General features: G+C 43.0%; 1 protein-coding gene across 4 annotated transcripts in view; it reads right to left on the bottom strand.

The window, feature by feature from the left end:
- Window positions 1–22,182, bottom strand: part of PDE7B (phosphodiesterase 7B) — a 221,687-nt gene that overhangs the window by 31,781 nt on the left and 167,724 nt on the right. For all 4 annotated transcript variants that reach the window (XM_035108920.2, XM_060272704.1, XM_035108921.2 and 1 more), the window contains one exon: window positions 757–840. In XM_035108920.2, the coding sequence (XP_034964811.1) occupies window positions 757–840 (84 nt within the window). The remainder of the gene's footprint in view (window positions 1–756; window positions 841–22,182) is intronic.

The raw sequence follows: 22,182 nt of genomic DNA, 5'->3' as shown, positions 1-22,182 counted from the left end.
ATTTCCCTTTTAAAAAGGGAGAACTTGGCAGCTATGGTAATATATAACTATATTTAATAACCCAAAAACTAATTATTTAACCAAACCAAACCAAAAACCCCTTATTTATCACAAAGTGCCCAGAGTTGTTGAGCTTTTTTGGGGGAGCTGCTGACCAAAGTTTTGGAGGTTTTTTGGGGGGGTGCAAAAGTTGCTTTGCTTTTGGGGGGGATGCCCCAAAGCTGCTGTGGTTTTTGGGGAGGAAAGAGAACAGAAATAAATGACGAATAATACCTTCGCTGGAACTAACATGCAGCACCGATATAGTCTGCCAAAACGCCAAAAACCCAGCATAGAACGGGTTAAAAAACCAATCTTTGGCTACCAGGAACAACAACAACAAGGAGCTAGCGGAGACAAGCTCTAGTGGAGACAAGCTGTAGGAGGAGCGGGAGAACAAATGGGGGGGGGGACAACAACAGCGCAAATGGGGCCGATGGGGCGCGTGCCAGTAGTGAGGGCTCTGTGTATCATGTCTGACACGCATGTCATAGGTTCACCATCACTGGTATAAGATGACCCCTGACTTTTGAGAAGAGTTTCCTGGGTTAAAAAGTAGTCTTATACGCAGGAATATACAGTAAATTTATGAATGTGAAATTTAATTTATGACTTCAATAATAATTATTAGACTCTTTGTGGTATAGCAAGTTAAATAATGCATTTTTTAAAAATCCTCTGCCCATGAATCCACTTTCCAATAAGTGATCCACTTACTGTTGAGAAGGCGGAAGTCTATGAATGGGTAGGAACCACGTCGCTCAGAGAGAACCCCTGTCTGACCTCTCAGTCGTGCATCTCCTGCAAAACATGATTATTCAGTCAAGATTAGAGACACATTTTCTTCCAAGAGAATGTTGAGATACCTTATTAAGCCACAAGATAAATGGTAGCAAAGGAAAATGTCTACGAAGCCAAGTTTGATCTGATATAGCAAACCGGGTTTACTATACCTGGGGGGGGAGGGGTGGTCCTTTCTCAGCTCAGAGTCTGCATTTCCTTGTGGTTAGCCATCCAGTTAAAAGTAATAAAAGTCAAAGTAATGAAGTCTACAGCCATCTGTGCGCATTTGTTGTTTGTATGCTGTCCCTACTGCTCGTGGAATCGGCACTGATCTTCTATTGAAGGGTGAGAGGAGGAAGCGGCCAGTGAACTATAATACGGCTGCATACACCTTATAAGCTTAAAACACAGGTCATTTCTTTTCTCAATTTGGATTGAAGTTGGTTTGGAGGGGAACTCATCAGATTGGTATTTTGTATGGATAGATACAGGATAGGTATGTATTCTATGTTACATTGTGCGTGCATAGCTTCCCAGACTAGCGGAGGGAGCACTGGATGCAGAGTAAACTGGATGCAGAGTAAACACAGCCTAAGACACACACATCCTTTATGCTAACGAGTTTTTCAGCACAACCATGAGAAACAAGTCTTTTGCAAGTTTCATGTAAGTTAATGGAAATTGGGCACTAGCTAATTGACAATACAGTGACAGAGTCCAAGAACTGTGAGTCATTTCCTTCTTATGGAGTAATTCAAGACTTCCATATCCCTGGAAATCCATATTTGTATCTGTATCTGGTTAGCAAAACAGGCACATACTGGAAACAATTTTAGTAGTCCTCGCCTATGGTTCTTGACTCTTGCTCATTGATTACTTCGTCAAAAATAGTGAACATCTCAATTGATTTCATGTATCTCTGGGCTGATTTGAAATGTCTAATCTATATTTAATTAAAAATACTTGGGATGAAATAGTGCAAAATTATCATTGAAGATCTGCAAGCAAGAGCATATATTTGTGGCGTTTCTAATACAAGGATCTTTCCTGGGAAATTAACATGCATTTTAAATGTCAATATTTCTTTATTTAATTTTTTAAAAATCCCATTCTTCTCCCAAAAGGGCTCCCAAGGTGACTTACAGATTATTATTATTATTATTATTATTATTATTATTATTATTATTATTATTTTAAAAAGCCAGAGGCTTACCATTTAAAAGACATGGCACAAAAGGAAAAACGGGGAGGAGGAAGAAGGAAAATGCAAACTTAGGCATTTCTTATAAAAACTGGCTCATAAGGTATGTTTAAAGGCATTTCTCAAAACATGAGCTTAAAAAGAAAAAAATATTACTCTGAAATTAGTACTTTCTGGTTCCAATCTGACTAGAGTTTTGCATGATAAGTTGTTCATTAGTACATTTCCCCATGTGTATCAGTTGCTAGTTCAGGAACAAGAAAAGACGTAAATCAAATGGACATCCAAGCAGAACCAAATTAAGACATTTAGAAGCCCTAAGCACTGAAAAGATTCATGTAATTCAAACTAAAAGCAACACTAAACTGTAAAATAAAATTTTAAAAAGAAATAAAACAGAACACAGATTTATTGCAACACATGACGGGACTTGATTTCCTCACATTATTTTGACCTACATTACTAGGCAGGGGTTAGTAGTAAAAAGAAAACAGAAAAGGGGGGGGAGTGTGGAGTGGAGGGTTAGGAAGCCTAACTAAGTTCTGATGTTTACAACCTGGTGTAACAAGTCACATGTAAACAAGTGTCAATGCATTTGGATCTGGTCCACTGTTTCTTGCTCCTTCTCCTTGGGGCAGGTTACTATGAATGACCTCCATCAGAATTGTTTCTCAAGTGCAGGAGTTAACAGCAAGGAAATTCATGCATGCCTTAAGAAGACTGCATGAGGGCACAAACAGGGTGAAAAAGTACATGTGTGCCAGCCCTGCCCCTTCCACATCACCCCCACCCTTCTCACACACAAATAGGGGTTTGCACGCTCGGATTAAACCCTTTCACCTAGATAGTGCATCTGCTATAGCGGAATTCATTTTCCATCACTTCGATAATTACATTTACCACTGGCATATTTGATTACCTGCTCACTCTTCCCGATATGTAATTGAAGTAGTGTCATAGGAGTGCATTGGCTAGTGCCGAGGACATCACTGACAAAAAGCCACACCTCCCATGCTCAATAAAACAGATTGTCTTAATCTGCAGACACTGTTGTCTTCTTCAGAGGCTCAACTGAGGAATACTAGTTTCTCCTGTTCTTTTTCTTTTTTTAGTTTATGAGAGCTCACTCCCCCCCCCCTTCATTTCTGGAATGCATACTTTCCATGTTTACAAAAACAAAACAAAACCCTAACAACCTGGCAAAAGAGCAATCTGCCCACATTATGCTGTGAATTTCTGTGTCCCTGTTATGTGACCCCAGTGGCCACTGAGGCTGTGTGTATATAGAAAAGTGGTGAGTGTAAATCGCATGCTGAGTACTTGCAAAAGTTACAGGCCAGCAGGTAAGGGTTGTTTACCATAGGAGACATTTCCAATAGCAACTCCATGGCAACTGTAACGTATGCTCTGCCCTTAAGATTTCGTAGGTTTGATAGTGGCATCATTAATTGCAGGAATCGGCACATGCATTTTAGGCTTTCTTGCATGCATTCCACCTTCCTGTCTAATTTCTTCAAAACCAAAGCAGAACGGATGTTACATTTTTCTTTTAACTTCATCTTCTCTTAAAAAGAAAGGATTCTGTAGAAAAGAAACAGAAAACTGTGATCTTAAAAACAAGAGTTGCTCCAGCCTCTTTGCACCGCGAAGAAAAATAACCATAGCAAAGAGAAATGGAAAAGGGGCTGTCTCTTTTCTGCTTGTTTGAATCTGAAGTCAAAAGATATCACTCTGGAATGTTCAGTGTTACAAACAGCTACTAGTCTGTCAGAGCCAATGACTGGGGGAGCTGCTGATTCTCCCAAAGGAGACGTTCCTCAGATTAATCTGTTGCCCACTTGGCTTCTTACTTAGTCTGTTTTTAACAAAAGTCTGTGCTAGGTAACACTTTTTGTTTTTAATATGGCTTATTATGTAACTGTCAGCGAGGGTGGGTGCTCTGATGACAGCTTACTGCTAATGGAACATCAGTTTAAGTGACCAAAAACAAGCAGCTAGCTATAGCTAAAGCATCAAGGTCAATGTGGGACGTAGAGAAGAAAGCAAGACAAGACTGGGACATCAGTTAAGAGCAGGGCTGTAGACCAAAAAACATATTGAGCTGGATAGTCGACATATATGCAATGCTGAGGAGCACGGGGTTACTCCAAACATCTGCAATTCATGGGTGTGCAATGCCACACTTGTTACAGAAAACAGACTGAAATGGTTATCCTCTAAAAAATCTCAGTCTGGGAGTGTGCAAAGAAACACTGAGAACTAAGGTTGCAATCATAACCCCATTTACCTGAGAGTAAGCCCCATTAAATTCAACAGGACTTAATCGAGAGCAGACATGGTTAGGATTATGCTGTAAGGAACAACTGACATGGTCTATTATGATGTTTGTGCAAAAGCAACCTGTTTTCCCTCCCCCATGTTTCTAATGAGATTCACAAACCCAACCCCAGACAGGCCCATTTAGCCTTCTAAAACCTCCTGAAAGGTAAAAGTCCAGGCTTCCTCCCTTGCAGTGCCCTATAATTCAGGCACTGAAAGGGAGGCAATCTTAGCATAACTTCAAGAGCACATTAAGAACATAAGAGCCCTACCAGAATAGTCCAAATGCCTATCTAGTGCAGCTTCCTGTTGGGTATATTGCGTTTGGGAAAAAACAATTCCCTACAATTTTTGAAAAACAAACCTTGCAGGTATCAAGATCAATTGCATTGCTGTGCAGATTCAAAAGGTAACGAGCATAACTCAACTGTCCTTGAATGCCATTGCTGCATTTTACCATGTTGTAGGCCACAAAAGCTATCACATTCTACAGCTTATTCCCTGAACCAATGATTAACGGAGTAAAAATAAATAAATAATGCCAGTTAATATATGGAATTTAGCTTCTGAGTTAAAAGAATTTCAATTAATCTATACAGGGTGTTGTTGTTTTTAAATTGCACAGCACATGCAGCCTGATATAACAAAACTCACTTAGCAACATATAATGCATTGTGTTACTATGGCAACCTGATAGCCAGGGCCTTCATTAATATTTCTAACAAGTTTCATTACGATAATGTGTTTTATTAATTATGTAAATACTAGCTGATGAGTGTTCGGTTGTCTTTGTAAAATTCCTTTCACCAGAGGAGCAGCGTTCACATGTATATATTGATGCAGAGACCTGAACTGGGAATTAAACTTTTTCATTAAAGCATGTTCACCACCGCCAATTTTATTTCGAGGGAAAAGAAGCTGTAGGGTCCCAGGATTCTGGATCTGACCCTCCATCAATTTCCTAGCAACTTCTGCTCCCTTTGCTCCTACTTGTGTTCAAAGGTCTGTAGTAAACACTATGCACAGGAAGCTCCCCCATCTACGACATGTCTCGGATTCATGGCTTGCCATCAATTGGAGGATGCCAATTATTTCCAGCTTAGCAAGTCCCTAGAAGTAGAAACAGCAATTCGTGGATTTCCAACGAAGCTGAATGTTGGAAGATTCAAGACAGATAAAAGAAAGCACTTCTTCACGCAGAGCCCTGTTATACTATGAAACTCATTTGCATAGGAGGCAGTGGTGGCACCACCTGGATGGCTTTAAAAGAGGATTGGACCAATTCACGGAGGAGAGGGCTATTGATGTCTACTAGCCATGAGAGCTGTGCTCTGTCTCCACAGTTACTGGAAACCGCAGGAGGGGAGAGGGCTCTTGTGCTCAAATCCTGTTTCCCACATGCATTTGGTCAGCCACTGTGAGAACAGGATGCTGGACCAAATAGGCCATTGGCCTGATCCAGCAAGCTCTTCTTATGTTCTTAACAACAACACAATCTAGCACACCCCAGGCAGAAAAGGTTATTGCTCATATCTCTTTCTGCTCTGTTAGTTTTCTGTTGTGGTGGTGGGAAATTTATTTGCATACATGGTAGCTTTCAAAAATGTGATCGAAGGGACCCAGGTGGCGCTGTAGTTAAACCACTGAGCCTAGGGCTTGCTGATCAGAAGGTCGGCGGTTCGAATCCCTGTGACGGGGTGAGCTCCCGTTGCTTGGTCCCAGCTCCTGCCAACCTAGCAGTTCGAAAGCACGTCAAAATGCAAGTAGATAAATAGGAACTGCTACAGCGGGAAGGTAAACAGCGTTTCCATGTGCTGCTCTGGTTTGCCAGAAGCGGCTTTGTCATGCTGGCCACATGACCTGGAAGCTATACGCCGGCTCCCTCGGCCAATAATGCGAGATGAGAGCGCAACCCTAGAGTCGGTCACGACTGGACCTAATGGTCAGGGGTCCCTTTACCTTTACCTTTTTATGTGCTTTTGCTTGCAAGGAGTTGCTCTTATTAAAAAGGCATTCCCTTCAACAATCTGGAGCGATGCAGCCCCAATTTACCACTTCATTATTCAGCTGCATATGTAGACTAGACTAATTTTCACTAGTTTGTTCACAAATCCTAGCTCATTGTTTCTTTAAACACTTCAATGTTGTGGTAGGCACTACTCGGTAATTAGTGTGCTACTGTAATAGCTTATTTGCAAACACAGTAAAGCAGAATCAAACCATTAGCTTTCACAATTTTAAACAACTGTGCCCTTTCCAATTGCCTGAAATATCTGTGACTATTTCTTGCAAATGATGAACAAATTTCCAATTAAGAACTGACTTGCAGATCATTTATAGCTCTCAGCAAATGCATGTCCTTTGTCTGCGCTCATGGATTTAATGAGTCACACTGCATGCATTTTGTTTTATGATTGTGCAATTGATATAATATGTACATAGTAATTTGTGAATTCTATTGAAGATACAATTGGACCTTCTTTGTTTTTCAATTCTTTTAAAGCACAGCCTGGCCAAAATCACACATGAGCTTCAGCTGGGATCAGTGCTTTTCTTCTAGAAAAAATGGTGCCAGTACTATGTACCCCTAAGTACACCCCCCAAAAAAGCACTGGTTGGGATTCTCTTTCATATGCAGTTCATGTCCTTTCCTCATTTTAACTAAGCAGCTCCCATCCAACTAGTGTAGAATAAAAGAGTCTTCTACTTCCCAAGACTGCGGTATATACAGCTCTATAGCTAAATCCAGATGCATGGAGGTTTATTTGCCTAGCATTTTTTTTCTCATTCCTCCCATCCCCCTTCTTTGCATGAGATGCCAACTAATGCATCCCAAAGCCAAGTAGATGCTGTAACATCTGGCTCATGGGCAGCTTCTTCTGCCAGATGTGTTACAATAACCGTTGAAACTGATCCTGTTGGAAATTTAGCCAGGCTGTCTTTGATTATCTTTATTCTGACAAATGCCACCTGCTTTGGGGAATGTTCTTTGTTTTAAAAGGCTTTTGCTGCACTCTTGAACATCTCCAATATTCTTGATTGGACACCCTTTTTGTATCACAGGCATTTCTGGTTTTGTTTTGGAAAACTCAAATAACATGCTCAAAATGGCACAATTTGAATATTTAGGTTGCAAGTCTTAGATTTCTGGCAGGAATCTGAACATTTGGGCAATGGGGAAAGGAAGACAAGCATATCTTCAGAAAATCCAGTAGCAGCATGAGAGCTAGCAGTAGGATTTATAGAGGGGAAGTTATGCAAGGTCCAGAAATAACTTTGTGTAGGAGTTTTTGTGATCACCAAAAGTCTGGCACAAATCACCCATTGATTTCTAAAAGGTTTGCAAGCTTTCATCGATTTAATCATTAGATTCATCAATTAAAGCCTTGCTTGTTTAATATAGCTGCAAATTTTAGTCAGTGTATGCATTTTTATTAGTGGGGCCAAGACTGCTGACTTTTCAAAGCCATTTTGCCTCTAGTGACAAGGAATTAAAATGTAAGCAATGAACAGGCTCTTCTTAGTATTAAGTGGAAGTTTTCATTTATTAATATGCCAAGTTGTATCACAGTTCCCCAAAACACACCTATAGAGAGGTTTCTTTAAATGTGCAATTTTATTTTAATTTGATAAATTATGAACTACAATTCATCTGCTAAAATGTTCTTACTAGTGAATAGCTGTATACAGATAGCACAACTTCCTGTATGTTTCCAAAACGTTTTTCTCTGTGACCATGAAGGCTTAATAAATAATAATAATAATAATAATAATAATAATAATAATAATAATACAGTGGTACCTCGGTTTACAAACACAATTGGTTCCGGAAGTCTGTACTTAACCTGAAACGTACTTAACCCGAAGCGAACTTTCCCATTGAAAGTAATAGAAAGTGGATTAATCCATTCCAGATGGTCCGTGGAGTACATGTACTTAAACTGAAAAAACTCAAACCGAGGCATACTTAAACTGAGGTATGACTGTACGTAGAATATGTTCAGCATTCTGTATTTCACATACCTTGCTTGGATCCTAAGATGTGGACAGAAGGAAAGTTTCCCACCCCTCCTCTGCCCCCTGAAAATATCTCTATTAACCAAATAATTCATTTAGAAGGGTCCTAGCTGTGCCCTTCAATTCCCCAAACATATTTGAAAACATAAAGAGCAGGATGTTTCAGGAACTGGGTTGTGTGATGCAGGCTCAGTTTCCCCCTTCCCCAAACCTTTCTGAATTTCCAAACAGAGTAATCCCAGGGGGACAAGCCTTTTGGCCAACTTTGGCCAAAAACATCACAAAGTGGCCCCTAAATCGTAATATCCTCATCCTATTCATACAAAGGAAAATGTCCCACCCCCCTTCTGCTGCCCTCACTGTCAATGTTTCCTAAGATATAGGTTAAAGCTGAAAAATCAGTGAGGATATTTATTTTGGCAGGAAAGTCCTATAATCGTGCCTCTGTATTTTGTTTCTTTCTAGGCAGCAAATCTTTATATAGAGAGAAGAGGGGGAGTTTGGATGTTCATGCAAAACAGATGGATAACCTAAAACTTCTAGATGAAAACATTTTACAAATCTTGAAGTAATATACCAATAGTGGCTCCCATACTAGTTCCCTCAAATCACAACCTTGAATCTTTGGGAACAAAGGCATATGACTGTGTAATATTGAATGAAATTGTAGAAACATATGGTTTCTCATTGTAGATATTTTAGCATGTGTAAACTTGTAGGAAATACAGCACGGAGCTCTTTCCTCCCAGGCACATAAACTCATTTTGTAGCTCAGTGTGGTAGTGTGCAGGCTTCTCTGAAATGCAACTTTTTCATCTTAGAAGGAGGTAAATAAGAACGGCTTATTTATTCATCCATTCATTTACCCTGCAAAAAATCAATGTGAATACAGGGGGTCAACATTTTCTGAATTTTTATTTATCTTATTTATATAATCCCTCCTTGATCAGGAGAAAGAGAGAGAACATGCTGTTGTCAACAATATGAAAACCAAGTAGTGCCTTGAAGTGAATGTGCCTTGGACTGCTTTTTAAGGTATAAGTGTTATAAATACATATTTATAAAATGAAAAGGCTATGAAGTTGACTTTCCTCCCCCTTCCTCCCTGCAGCAGCCCACCAAAGTGGTCACATGGCAGAATGCCGAGAAATCTCAATCATTTGGTCCCAAGAGTAGAAAGAATATAGCAAGAAAAGTTCATGATCCTCCTGCTTTTTGCTATGTATCAAAAATATGAACATGGCATGGAGAAAGTGGATGACGAAAAGTTTTTCTCCCTCATGATGCTAGAACTCATTGACATCCAAAGAAGTTGAATACTGGAGGAGTCAGAAAGGAAGACAAAAGAAAGTACTTAAACTATAGAATTTACGACCACAGGAGCCAATGATGGCCACTAACTTGGATGACTTTAAAAACGAAAACTGTATGCTTCTGAATACAAGTTTCTGGAACCAGAGGAGGGGAGAGTGCTCTTGCGCTCATGGGTTTCCTACAGAAATCTGGTTGGCCACTGTGAGAAGAGGCTGCTGGGCTAGTTGGTTTGTTGGCCTGTTCTACCGGGCTATTCTTATGTTAAAAGCCTTCAAAAGTTGGGGAATAGTGAATGGTGTGGGCTGTCACATAGAGGGCTGAGGGATACCAGTGAATCCCTGAAAATTCAGTGCAAACAACTTATTTGGGAGTCTGAAAGCACCACACTTCCATGAACGGTTAACACCATCTCTTAGATGTTACCCTGAGTGCCTTGAAAGAAGGATGGGCTACAAACATAACACATAAATGCACAACCAGGACTTTCTTGGGTTCCATGATCACTGCAGATGGTGACAGCAGTCACGAAATTAAAAGACGCCTGCTTCTTGGGAGAAAAGCAATGACAAACCTAGACTGCATCTTAAAAAGCAGAGACATCACCTTGCCGACGAAGGTCCGTATAGTTAAAGCTATGGTTTTCCCAGAAGTGATGTATGGAAGTGAGAGCTGGACCATAAAGGCTGATCGCCGAAGAATTGATGCTTTTGAATTATGGTGCTGGAGGAGACTCTTGAGCAGGCACCCCCAAACTGCGGCCCTCCAGCTGTTTTAGCCTACAACCCCCATGATCTCTAGCTAACAGGACCAATGGTCGGGGAAATGGGAATTGTAGTCCAAAACATCTGGAGGGCCGAAGTTTGGGGATGCCTACTCTTGAGATTCCAATGGACTGCAAAAAGATCAAACCTATCCATCCTTAAGGAAATCAGCCCTGAGTGCTCTCTGGAAGGACAGATCCTGAAGCTGAGGCTCCAATACTCTGGCCACCTCATGAGAAGAGAAGACTTCCTGGAAAAGCCCCTGATGCTGGGAAAGATTGAGGGCACAAGCAGATGGGGATGGCAGAGGACAAGATGGTTGGACAGTGTTCTCGAGCTACCAACATGGGTTTGACCAAACTGCGGGAGTGCCTGGCGTGCTCTGATCCATGGGGTCACGAAGAGTCGGACACGACTAAACGACAAAAATTCACCAAACTTAGAACCCTAGGACATTCACAAAATGCCAGCCATTTACTTTCTGCCTGCAAAATTCTTGATAGAACATCAGCTTGGCCAGGTTCTTATTAAATCTAGGAAGCTGCAGTACATAGATTAAAGGTAAAGGGACCCCTGACCATTAGGTCCAGTCGTGACCGACTCTGGGGTTGCGCACTCATCTCGCATTATTGGCCGAGGGAGCCGGCGTATAGCTTCCAGGTCATGTGGCCAGCATGACAAAGCCGCTTCTGGCAAACCAGAGCAGCACACGGAAACGCCGTTTACCTTCCCGCTATAGCGGTTCCTGTTTATCTACTTGCATTTTGACGTCCTTTCGAACTGCTAGGTTGGCAGGAGCTGGGACCAAGCAACGGGAGCTCACCCCGTCACAGGGATTCGAACCACCGACCTTCTGATCAGCAAGCCCTAGGCTCAGTGGTTTAGCCCACAGCGCCACATAGATAGTGGACTACAAATAATATTGAGGTGCTCATTTCACAAGGCTGTACTTGACTGCCATTTCCCTCCAAGGCAGGGATGGGGAACCTGTGGCCCTCTAGACATTACTCCCATAATTCCAGACTGTTGTGATGGGGCTGATGGGAGTGAGAGCCCAACAACATTTGCAGAGGCGACTGATTCCCCACCCTTCCTTCATAAGGAAGAAGCTTCTCTTTGAGTTGAGCTCCGGCTTCTTCAGACGCATGCTCTGCACTAACTTGCTCTTAATCAAGCAGCAGATCTGATCAGCAGGTAGCTGGAATCAAGCTTTAAAAAAATGATTTGCAGAAATACACAGCAGACATGTCACAACATGCCAGAACAGGTTCAGAGGCCCAGCTTCTTTCCTTTGTAATCAGGCAAGTAATTTCCATAGTCTTCTTTTATTTTTGTTTCGTTCACTGAAGCATCAACAGATGCAATTTGTGAAAGTTAGGGAACGGGGTGGGGGGGCATTTGCCAACATTGCAGGCATCTTTAGTGGAAAATGTTCCACACAAAACCCTCCGAATGAAAATTATTCAACTTCCATGTCAGCAGTTAATTCCAAGTGAAGGAAATAGTGATGGTAAAGCCCAATGGATAATGCTTCTCTGGCACAACCAACACGCAGTAGTGCTTGTATGTGTGTGCTCTATTGCCTACACTCACACACATTTCTTGCTATCTTCTACATATTACAATTCATATTCGTACTACAGACAGACACAAATACTTGTTAATTTTGTTCACAAAGATTTCCTGGAACTTCATTGTTCAATCTGAAGTCGATCTAAGTCTTTTTTCAAAATCATTTTACTACCGTATACATCTATATTTTAAAAGGTCCGTTATTTGGAGCACAAACTAATACAAGCTGAATTTGTTTAAATCCAACCAGCTGAAAACTAGGCTATCAAAACATCAGGATTGGCAACCAGTGAAGTTATGTAAGCAGAGGTGATATATGCCAACAGGGTCTCAATCCTGTTAGGAACTGTGCTGCAGTATTCTGCACTAACTACAGTTTTCAGGTCATGTGCAAGAGAAACCCCACATAGGCTGCATTGCAACAGTTCAATCTTGAACTCAGTAGTGCCTGAACTACTATGGGTCAAGTTCTCCCCATCCAGGAATGACCAAAGCTGTTGTACCAGGTGCTGCTGGTAAAACACACTTCTAGCCACTGGGGTTATCTGGGCCTTCAGTGACAAAGCTGGATCCAGAAGCACCTCCAGAGCAGATAGCTGTTCCTCTAAGGCAGGCATCCCCAAACTGCGGCCCTCCAGATGTTTTGGCCTACAACTCCCATGATCCCTAGCTAACAGGACCAGTGGTCGGGGAAGTTGGGAATTGTAGTCCAAAACATCTGGAGGGCCGAAGTTTGGGGATGCCTGCTCTAAGGGGAATTGAAACCCCACCCAAGGCAGGTAATCATCTAATTTCTCATACCCAGAAACCACTCGCCCACAGTACCTCCACCATACTAGGGTTCAGTCTCAGCTTATTGTCTCTTATCCATTTCCACCAGGCACCTGTGTAGCCTCTCCTGATTCAGATGTCATGGAGAAATAGAGCCAAGTGTTGTCAGCGTGCTGATGGCACCTTGTTCCCGTACTCCTTATGGCTGCTCCCAGTGGCTTCATATAGGCATCAACTAGCACTGGGGATAAAGTAGTGCCTTGTGGAACCCCACAATGTAACTGCTAGGGGCCTCAAAAGCCCCAATGCTATTCTCTGGACTGGAAACACATGAGGCGAACTGAAACAGGTTCCTCAGGTGGCAGAATCCTGGGGGACAGTGCCTTTGCAGGCACCCCGCCCACTGCACAATGGTGGCTTTCAGTGAGATCTCACCAGAACCTGCAGCTGCATGACCCCAGTAGGCGAAGCTTTGGCAAGGGGGGAGGCGGGAAACACACCTTCCTCAGGTGGCCACCCCTGCACTGTAGCACACTGCCCCCATTCCATTCCATGGAGCTGGTCCAGTAAAGTATCAGAAGCAGGAGCAGGGTCACACCCATCAGGATTACCACAGCCATGCCTGAACTCAGATTGAACATATAAAGGCTGAATATTGCAAAAACAGCAAGACTACAAATATTTCTAACTTTCCAACTATTCTTCTACTCCCCTTCCTTATGAGGAACCGTTGAGGGAGCTGGGTATGTTTAGCGTGGAAAAGAGGAGAATGAGATGAAATATGAGAGTTATATTCAAGTATCTAAAGGGCCATCACACAGAGGATGCAGCAATCTTGTTTTTCCTGCTCTGGGAGCTAGGACCTGAACCAGTGGCTTCAAGCTACAAGAAAGGAGATTCCAACTAAACATCCGGAAGAACTTTGATAGTAAGAGCTATTTGACAGTGGAACAGACTCCCATGAGACGTGGTGGGCTCTCCTTGGAGATTTTTAAGCAGAGGTTGGATGGGCACCTGTCATGTATTTTATTTTATTTATTGAATTTATATACCGCCCTATACCCACAGGTGTATGATTTAGTTTGCAGTGGGTTGGACTAGATGACCCCTGGTGTCTCTTCCAACTCTACAATTCTAACAGCCTTGATGAAGTTATGACAGAAATGCTTAATCCACAGTCTAGACTTCTCAAGTACCTACACTGTTTTCACTGCTTCTTTCCACCTCACTCCACAAATGTAGCTACTTGATAGATCCATACTTCACTGAGCACTAATAAGACCAGCCTTATCAGAACAGCTCCTGCGTGTTTATTAATGCAATTCTTCTCCCTTCTAATTCACTAGCATAAAAAAGTGCCACCTAAACCCGTGGCATTACTGGCTACTTAAAGACTTGAGGCAGGGGCCTACCATGACACAAAATTTAAATAATAATTGCATATACTAACTTTTGCTGTATACATAATATATACCAGGCATCCCCAAACTTCGGCCCTCCAGATGTTTTGGACTACAATTCCCATCTTACCTGACCACTGGTCCTGTTAGCTAGGGATCATGGGAGTTGTAGGCAAAAACATCTGGAGGGCCACAGTTTGGGGATGCCTGATATATACTTTCCCCAAGACTGGAAATTACAGCTTAGCCCTTACAGCACTATGTTTCCTAACATCCTTAACAAACTACAGTTCCCAGATTTCTTTAGGGAGCTCATGTGCTTTAAATATAAGGTGTGAATAGATGCACATTTTAGTTTTTGAGCATATTCAGATAGTGAGGAGCTGTGGTCTCACCTGGCACTGTGCTTTCCAGTATCTCCAGCACCTCTGAAAGTAAAGCTTTTACACACACACACACAGGCTAGAGAGCTGGGCCTCAGCACAGCAGACCAACTGCTCCCTTAACAACACCCCTGACCCCAACCAAATAATTACTGTCCTCAATTTGTCTCCCTTGCTGCAGATAATGTGCCCGAAAGAAATGATAACACACCTTCACTCCAGGCTTCGAGAATTGCTTTCCAATGGAGTCTCTGCTTCAAAAAGAAGAAAATTCCACAAGGAAAAAAATGTTCTCAAGCAAGCACTGAATTCTATTACGTTTCCCCAATTGGTGCAAATTTACTTTGATACTGACAGCTGAAATTGCCATCCTGGGGGGTCACACATATAATCACTAAAGTGAACCAGGTGTTTGGGAAGGGCAGCTGGCTCTACAGATATTTCTTGTTTTTAAAGGGCCAGTGCACAGGAAAGACCCTGAGAGCCTAAGAAACAAAACTAACTTCTTCAGAAGCTGGGCCAAAGCAATAGCAGACGATGCCAGGAAGAGTTAGAATAATTTGTTCAGCCTACAGGAAACTGTGTCGGTGTCTGCAGCAGCACCAACACAAGCTTTCCACACTTTTTTATTGTTATGTTTTTAACAAGCCAAGCAGCAGACAATAGTAGATGAGGGCACTAAAAAGAAGCTGAGCAGTCCATGATTGCTACAAGAGCAAATTAGGAGCAAAGGAAGCTGACTCATACATCAGACCACTGGTCTATCTAGCTCAGTATGTTACAGGTAGGTAGCCGTGTTGGTCTGAAGTAGTCGAAACAAAATAAAAAAAATTCTTCCAGCAGCACCTTAAAGACCAACTAAGTTTTTCATTTTGGTAGTGTCTCTCCAGGGTTTCAGATAGGGCCATTCCCAGGCCTACTAGGAAATGCTGGGGATTGAACCCATGCCCTTCTGCATGCAGAGCAGCTGTTCTACCACTGAGCTATGGTACTTCTCCAACTGTTATCCCACATTACATTTCTTTCCTGTCATTTCTCTGTGGAGTCCACAACAGCATACCGGTATGTGGAATTCTTCCATATTACAAAAGGTCAGGGATGCAGGTTAGGTTAAGAGAGCAATGATCAGTTTTCCATGACATGCTAAGCTAAACCTTGTTTCAAACTTAGCTCAGCATGCCAGCAGAAAGAGATGAGCAAAGCAGCTGTGAGCTTCTTTCTGGCAGACTGGTACTCACAAGGCTTCACTAAGGCAAGGTTTGGCTTAATTTTGTTGAGCAAGACTGGAGAGACGGGGAAGAGGAGGCAGACAGAAACTGGTGCAATGTCACTGAGATTCATGGCTGAATGGAGACATGAACCCAAGCCTCCCCAGTCTCAGTACTCCTGTCTACTGTGACACTGCATTGGTTTTAGTAATTCAGCATCTTAACAGAAATTGTATTAAACCAGCAGTTCTTAAACTTCTTAAAAAACACAGGAGCAGAATCCTCTCTTTTTCTATTTTGATTTCTCATTATTTTACCTTTTACTCTTAAGAAGTGACCCTTAATAGTATGGACAACTGAATTTAAAACAAGAAAATGAAAAGCCATGTGAAAAACATCAGGTCTAAAATTATTAAAATATATTTAAAAGCTTAGCATATGTGACATATTAGCTAGTTATTACGCCGGCTCCCTCGGCCAATAATGCGAGATGAGCGCGCAACCCCAGAGTCGGTCACAACTGGACCTAATGGTCAGGGGTCCCTTTACCTTTACCTTACTGAGGGAAGATAACTAAGTCTTAAAACACATAATCTTAATAATCAAAGAAAGCCAAGCTCGTCTTTTATACTTTCAATCTCTAGTGCCTACTTTAGTTAAGCAGAGGAACCGTTTCTCTAAAATGTAGTCTATTGTACTGAAGATATTGATCTTAGCTGAGTAGATAATTTGTCTACGGTAAGCATACCCTAGATTTTATCATACCAACCCCCAAGGCTTTTTCTTTCTAGAAAAAGAGGTGCCAGAACTTGTGGAGCTTTTTTAGAAGCGCCCACTAAAACACTTCTCTTCTTCACCCGCTCGCCTCGACGCACCAATCGGCATGCCACCCACAGCCTCCGTTGTGCAACACAAAGCACTGTGCCACCCACAGCCTTTGGCATGCAGCCCCGAAAGATGTGCCTCCCTGCCGAATTGCTACAAAGGTGCCGGAACACCCCCCAAAAGAAAAAGCCCTGGCAACCCCTAACAAGGAAGGGGAAAAATATATTCCATCCTTCATTTCAGTGGTGTTTTAAATATGGATGAAACTAGAAGGGACTAATCCAATTAGGTTACATGTTATGTGCCTACAGACAGCCACCCAATCTTAAACAACTCCTCACCCACAATAATACAACCACCAGACTTAACATGGACACTGGTACCAGAGTCTGCAATAAACCCAGATGCCAACTTTGCTGCCACATACACCCGGACAACATCATTACTGGCCCCAACAACATCCAACATACCATCTCAGGACTATTTAATTGCTCATCTTCTAACATTGTGTATGCCATCAAATGCCAACAGTGCCCTTCAGCTCTCTATATTGGACAAACAGGCCAAACCCTACGCCAAAGGATAAATGGACATAAATCTGACATCAGGAACCATAAGACTGAAAAACCAGTAGGAGAACACTTCAATCTCCCAGGATCTATACAAGATCTCAAAGCAGCTGTTTTATTACAGAGAAATTTCAGGAACAGACTGGAAAGGGAAGTTGCTGAATTGGAAATCATTGGACCACTGAGCCTAGGGCTTGCTGATCAGAAGGTCGGCGGTTCGAATCCCTGTGACGGGGTGAGCTCCCGTTGCTTGGTCCCAGCTCCTGCCAACCTAGCAGTTCAAAAGCATGTCAAAATGCAAGTAGATAAATAGGAACCGCTACAGCGGGAAGGTAAATGGTGTTTCCATGTGCTGCTCTGGTTTGCCAGAAGCGGCTTTGTCATGCTGGCCACATGACCTGGAAGCTATACGCCGGCTCCCTCGGTCAATAATGCGAGATGAGCGCGCAACCCCAGAGTCGGTCACGACTGGACCTAATGGTCAGGGGTCCCTTTACCTTTACCTTTACCAAGCTTAAAACCATGGAAGCACCTGGGATGAATAGAGATATCGGATTCTTATCTCATTATGCATGATCAAGCTTTCTTTAGCACCTCAGCCCAGGACTAATTGCAGCCATCAGCAGCCATTAACACCCATCTACAGGTTTACCACTCCCATCAGCCCATCTCCCATTCCCACCCACCCCCACCACCCTCTGTATATATATAGGGTCTGACACTTCTGTTTCTAGTGTATCTGAAGAAGTGTGCATGCACACGAAAGCTCATACCAAAATATAAACTTAGTTGGTCTTTAAGGTGCTACTGAAGGAATTTTTTTATTTTGCTTTGAAATGATGACTTTGTGCCAAGTGTGGGAAGTACACTCATATTGTATGATGCAATAATGTCATATATTGTTGGCACATAACTTCCCATGATTTTGCTGTCAGTCAGTTCTCAGTACCTGAGAAGAGTAATGGATGATATGGGATTGTGGGCTTGAGACTTCATCCTGGAGGGTGTGGGTAGGAAGCAGCACAGAGTCTCCCCCATTTCTATAAGATAATTGGATTCCTTTTGGAAAGTTGTATATTAGATGGTCTGGTGGGGATTTACTAGGACTTTTTTATAAAAAAAGAAGAAAAATTGAAAATTGCTGCAGAGAACTGAATTTCCATTTGGAAATGTGGAGAACCGAATTTCCACTTGGAAAAATGAGATAACTGAAATCAACAGATTCTCCATTCCCTCCTGCTCAGGATATTTGTTAGCATTAAAGAGAAGGTCCCTCATCAGATCACATTGTCCCTACCCTCAAACCTAGAGCTGGTCTAGTTGTGGTAGGATATTATTTCAATTTGATGTGGGAAATTATCTTCTTCTGTTTCAATACACTGCTTTACAACATTTTTAGTACCAATACTGTATTGTACAGTACCAGGACATTACGAATTTACAATCTTGTATGCATTTCTTATCACCAGGAAGCATTGATGTGAAGTCCCTACATATTGACTTTGCCAACTCAGAAATGTTCTTGTAAATTTGACTTTTGGTATAACAACAATTTCCTGTGTTATACCAATAAATGTATTATATAATATAATTCTATAAAAATGCACCCACTGTTGTACATTTTTTGTTGCATTGCTGAAAGAACAGAAGTTACTAAGCATTCCAATGCATCTCCTGCATTCTTCCTATTTTAAAAAAAGCAAAACTGAATTATTATAGATGGGTGGGGGGTGTCTAGAGAAATAACATTTCTGGTTTGTAAAGCTGCTGAGATCCACCACTTGCTCTTGGGGAAAATTATATCCCTCGCCAAATTACATGGCACTAAATCTCACTTTATATTGGAACTGCCCAGCATCAGGTTTGGGCCAGGAATTGAGCACTTGAGAAATGTTAAATCACGGGTTCTTTTAGTGCCTTCAAGTTATAGACCTTCATTTTAAATAAAATTAAAATGAATGCATTTCCCTGGGATTTTGGAATGGCTGATATGCAGCAAGTGTTGCTTATTCTATGGTATAAAGAGCATTCAAGAGCTGCAGGTAACTTTAATGCATTCAATATTATTATTAAATTTATACAGCACTATCAATTTGCACCATCTTTTAGAGAGTAACATAATGAAGGCCTACTGGTTGGATTCTTTAATGGCTTAATGGATGTAAATGTTTGAGTCATTTCTAATCATAAATACATAGCGACAGCATCCCTTCGCCACTCCCTGTCCAGAATGTCTTCATTTTATCTGCTTCCTAAGAGAACTTCTCAAAATAGCCAAAATAAAATATAAAACAGAGTATCATTCATGAAGTTTTGGCTGGACAATGTGCATTGCCTTCCAACCAGTTTATTTAAGCAGCTACTGCTGTAGCTAAAGGATATAAGCAGATGGAAGAGGAAACTAAGCTAGAGGAAACTAAGAATCAACATACAGGCCATGGCAGTAAACCCTTGCTTCTAAACCCGGTCTATTCCAGTCATATAAAGAGGCAAGGGGTTCAGTTTTAAGAGTAAAAGGGAGTAAACCAGCAAGGATGCCCCATTTTCCTTTTCTCTCCATCACTGCCTGCTGCCTGCTACCTGCAACCTTTTCACCAACTTGGCTCTACCCTCATGGGTCAGCAAACTTTTTTATCAGCGGGGCTGGTGCACTGTCCCTCACATCTTATGGTGGGGACTATAATTTGAAAAATATAAATACCCTGCAAGCCGGTCCCGCAGCTGCCTCTGGACCTGGAGGAGTAATGCACTCTGCACATGCTCAGGAGCGCGTCTCAGTGCTGCCCCCTCACTGGCGTTGTTGACAAGCAGCAGCCGCTCCATCAGCCTGTCCCCGCGGAGCTCCCAGGTGTACCAGTGTTCAGGACATAGCGAAAAGGGGAGGCGAGATGGGTATCTCACAGAGGCACCCTCTCGGTAATGGTGATGTTGACAGTGAGAAGGATACCCGGAAAAAGTCAAGATGCCAGTGACAGAGTCTGACATGTGGGTTCAAAAATCACACAGAGGGAAATGCTCAGCAAACATAGTTTGCAAGGTTTTTCCCTGGATAGGGACAGTGACGAACCCGGAAAAAGCCATGACACCAATTATTTGGGTCTGACATGTGGGTTGGGGATGCCACGAGGCAGGAAGCATAGGTTCTTCCTGTGGTATGGAGGCATGTACAGAGTACTAAAGCCTCATACTGAATTGCTTTTACTCACAAGGGATGTTGAGTGCAGTGCAGAATGGGGAGGAATTCTATGTGTTTTCCTACGCAACCCCTATGCTGGAGACTTACATAGTAAGTCTGTTGCTGTTATAAACAGCAGGTGTACTCAGGTGAGTTCCACTGATACAGTGGAGGAGATGTGCCAAGTGCACAACTCAAAAGGAGCTACAAAGGGTGAAAGGCTCACCAGGTATGCTCAAGAGTTTGCTAATACAGCTGTTGCAGTTTACGCTGTGGTTAGTGGCTTGACACAGGTCTTGAAATCCGGAGTATAGAGAAGGGTATAGAGTTTGTCCACTAGGGATGGGAAACCATGCCCAAAGGCTGTAAGGGTAGACACTGTTTTCCTTGGAGAAGGAAGCTGGACCACATCCAGAGGCCATGTGTGCCAACACTGATTCCTCAGAGAGGAACGTGGCTAGGGTTTGAGTCCCAACAAAGCCAAGTGTGAAACTTCCTGATAGTCAGAAGGGCTACGACGCCAAGACTAGTCGGAAGTGCAAGATGGTAAGGCCCAAGGCCAATCCAGTTGCAGGTAGTTCCAAGGGTGGAACGGGTGATACAGAGGTATACTGTGTGTATGATGTCTGTATGGTTGTTGCAGTTACACTGATGATGGTTGACTGCAGCACAGTGCATGAATCGGGGGAGGATGTTGGGAGATTAATTCCCCGTGTGCAGTCATTGGTTTGTTGTCTGTCATATGACTGTATGTGTTTTCATTCCACAGAGTGGAAGTGACGTAGACAGGATGTTTGTCTTACTGTGTTCCTAAGTGGGACTGTTGTTCCTTCTCTTTGCAGTCTGATGCTAGAGAGAGAGGGAGCCATGTTACAGTGCTCCGTGTGTGTTTATATGTAAATAAACTAGCTTAGGCAAGATGCTGTGCTACTGGGGTCTGCTACACAACTGTGCAAATCTCTGCAGATGCTAAGAGTGTGTTGATGTACTCCCACATCAATCACTACAATGTCCGGGGGCTGAGGAAGGCTAAGAAGCTCCCGAACGATCACCCAGGAAACAGGGATCATGCCAGTCGGTCATGTGTCTCTGCCAGGGTCCTACTCGTGAGTAGGCCGTTTTCCTGACAGTATGCACCACACGCTGCGGCCTGTCATCCGAGGCCAGGTCGGCGGGCAGGCCGCACACGCGGATGCCAGGCAGGCGGCGTGTAGCTCACCCTTCAGCTGCTCCAGTGTGGCTGCTGAGCGCGCCACCAACAGCAGTGCTCAGCCGGGCACCAGGTGCAAGGCTAGCAGGCGTGCCAAGCTCTGGCTGAAGCCCCCCGACGCGCCCGTCACAACGCGGGCCTCTCCGTCTATGGCCGCGCCGGGTTTACCTCATTGCACAGGCAGCGAGGCTTTGGATTGGCTGCAGGAACTTCCCACAGCCAATCCGAAGCCACGCCAGCATCACTGCCCGTCCAGAGGTGTCCGTGGCTTCGGATTGGCTGCAGGAGCTTCCTGCAGCCAATCCAAAGCTGTGCCAGTGTCGTGGAAGTCCGTTTCCGTGCGGCAACGCATCCACGGCTTCAAGAAAACACTGCGCCACGCCAGTTTAGCTCAGCGTGGGGACTGACCGAGTGGGCAGCAGGGTCCACGGGCCAGTTTTATGAGCCTGGTAGGCCACATCTGGCCCCTGGGCCGTAGTTTGCCCACCCCTGCTCTAGGACAAAAGTTCCCATTGGGAGGGTATGTAGTGAAGGCAGCATGGACCAGATGAGAATTCCACTCTCTTTGCATACCCTTTTCTTTTAAAATCTGATCCCTGCATCCTTTGCACATGCAGGGGAAATATGTATTTGTG

Source organism: Zootoca vivipara, chromosome 3 (genome assembly GCF_963506605.1).
Source record: "Zootoca vivipara chromosome 3, rZooViv1.1, whole genome shotgun sequence".
Lineage (NCBI taxonomy): Eukaryota > Metazoa > Chordata > Lepidosauria > Squamata > Lacertidae > Zootoca > Zootoca vivipara.
Note: the sequence above shows the minus strand (reverse complement) of the source record. Positions and strands in the feature narration are given on the sequence as shown.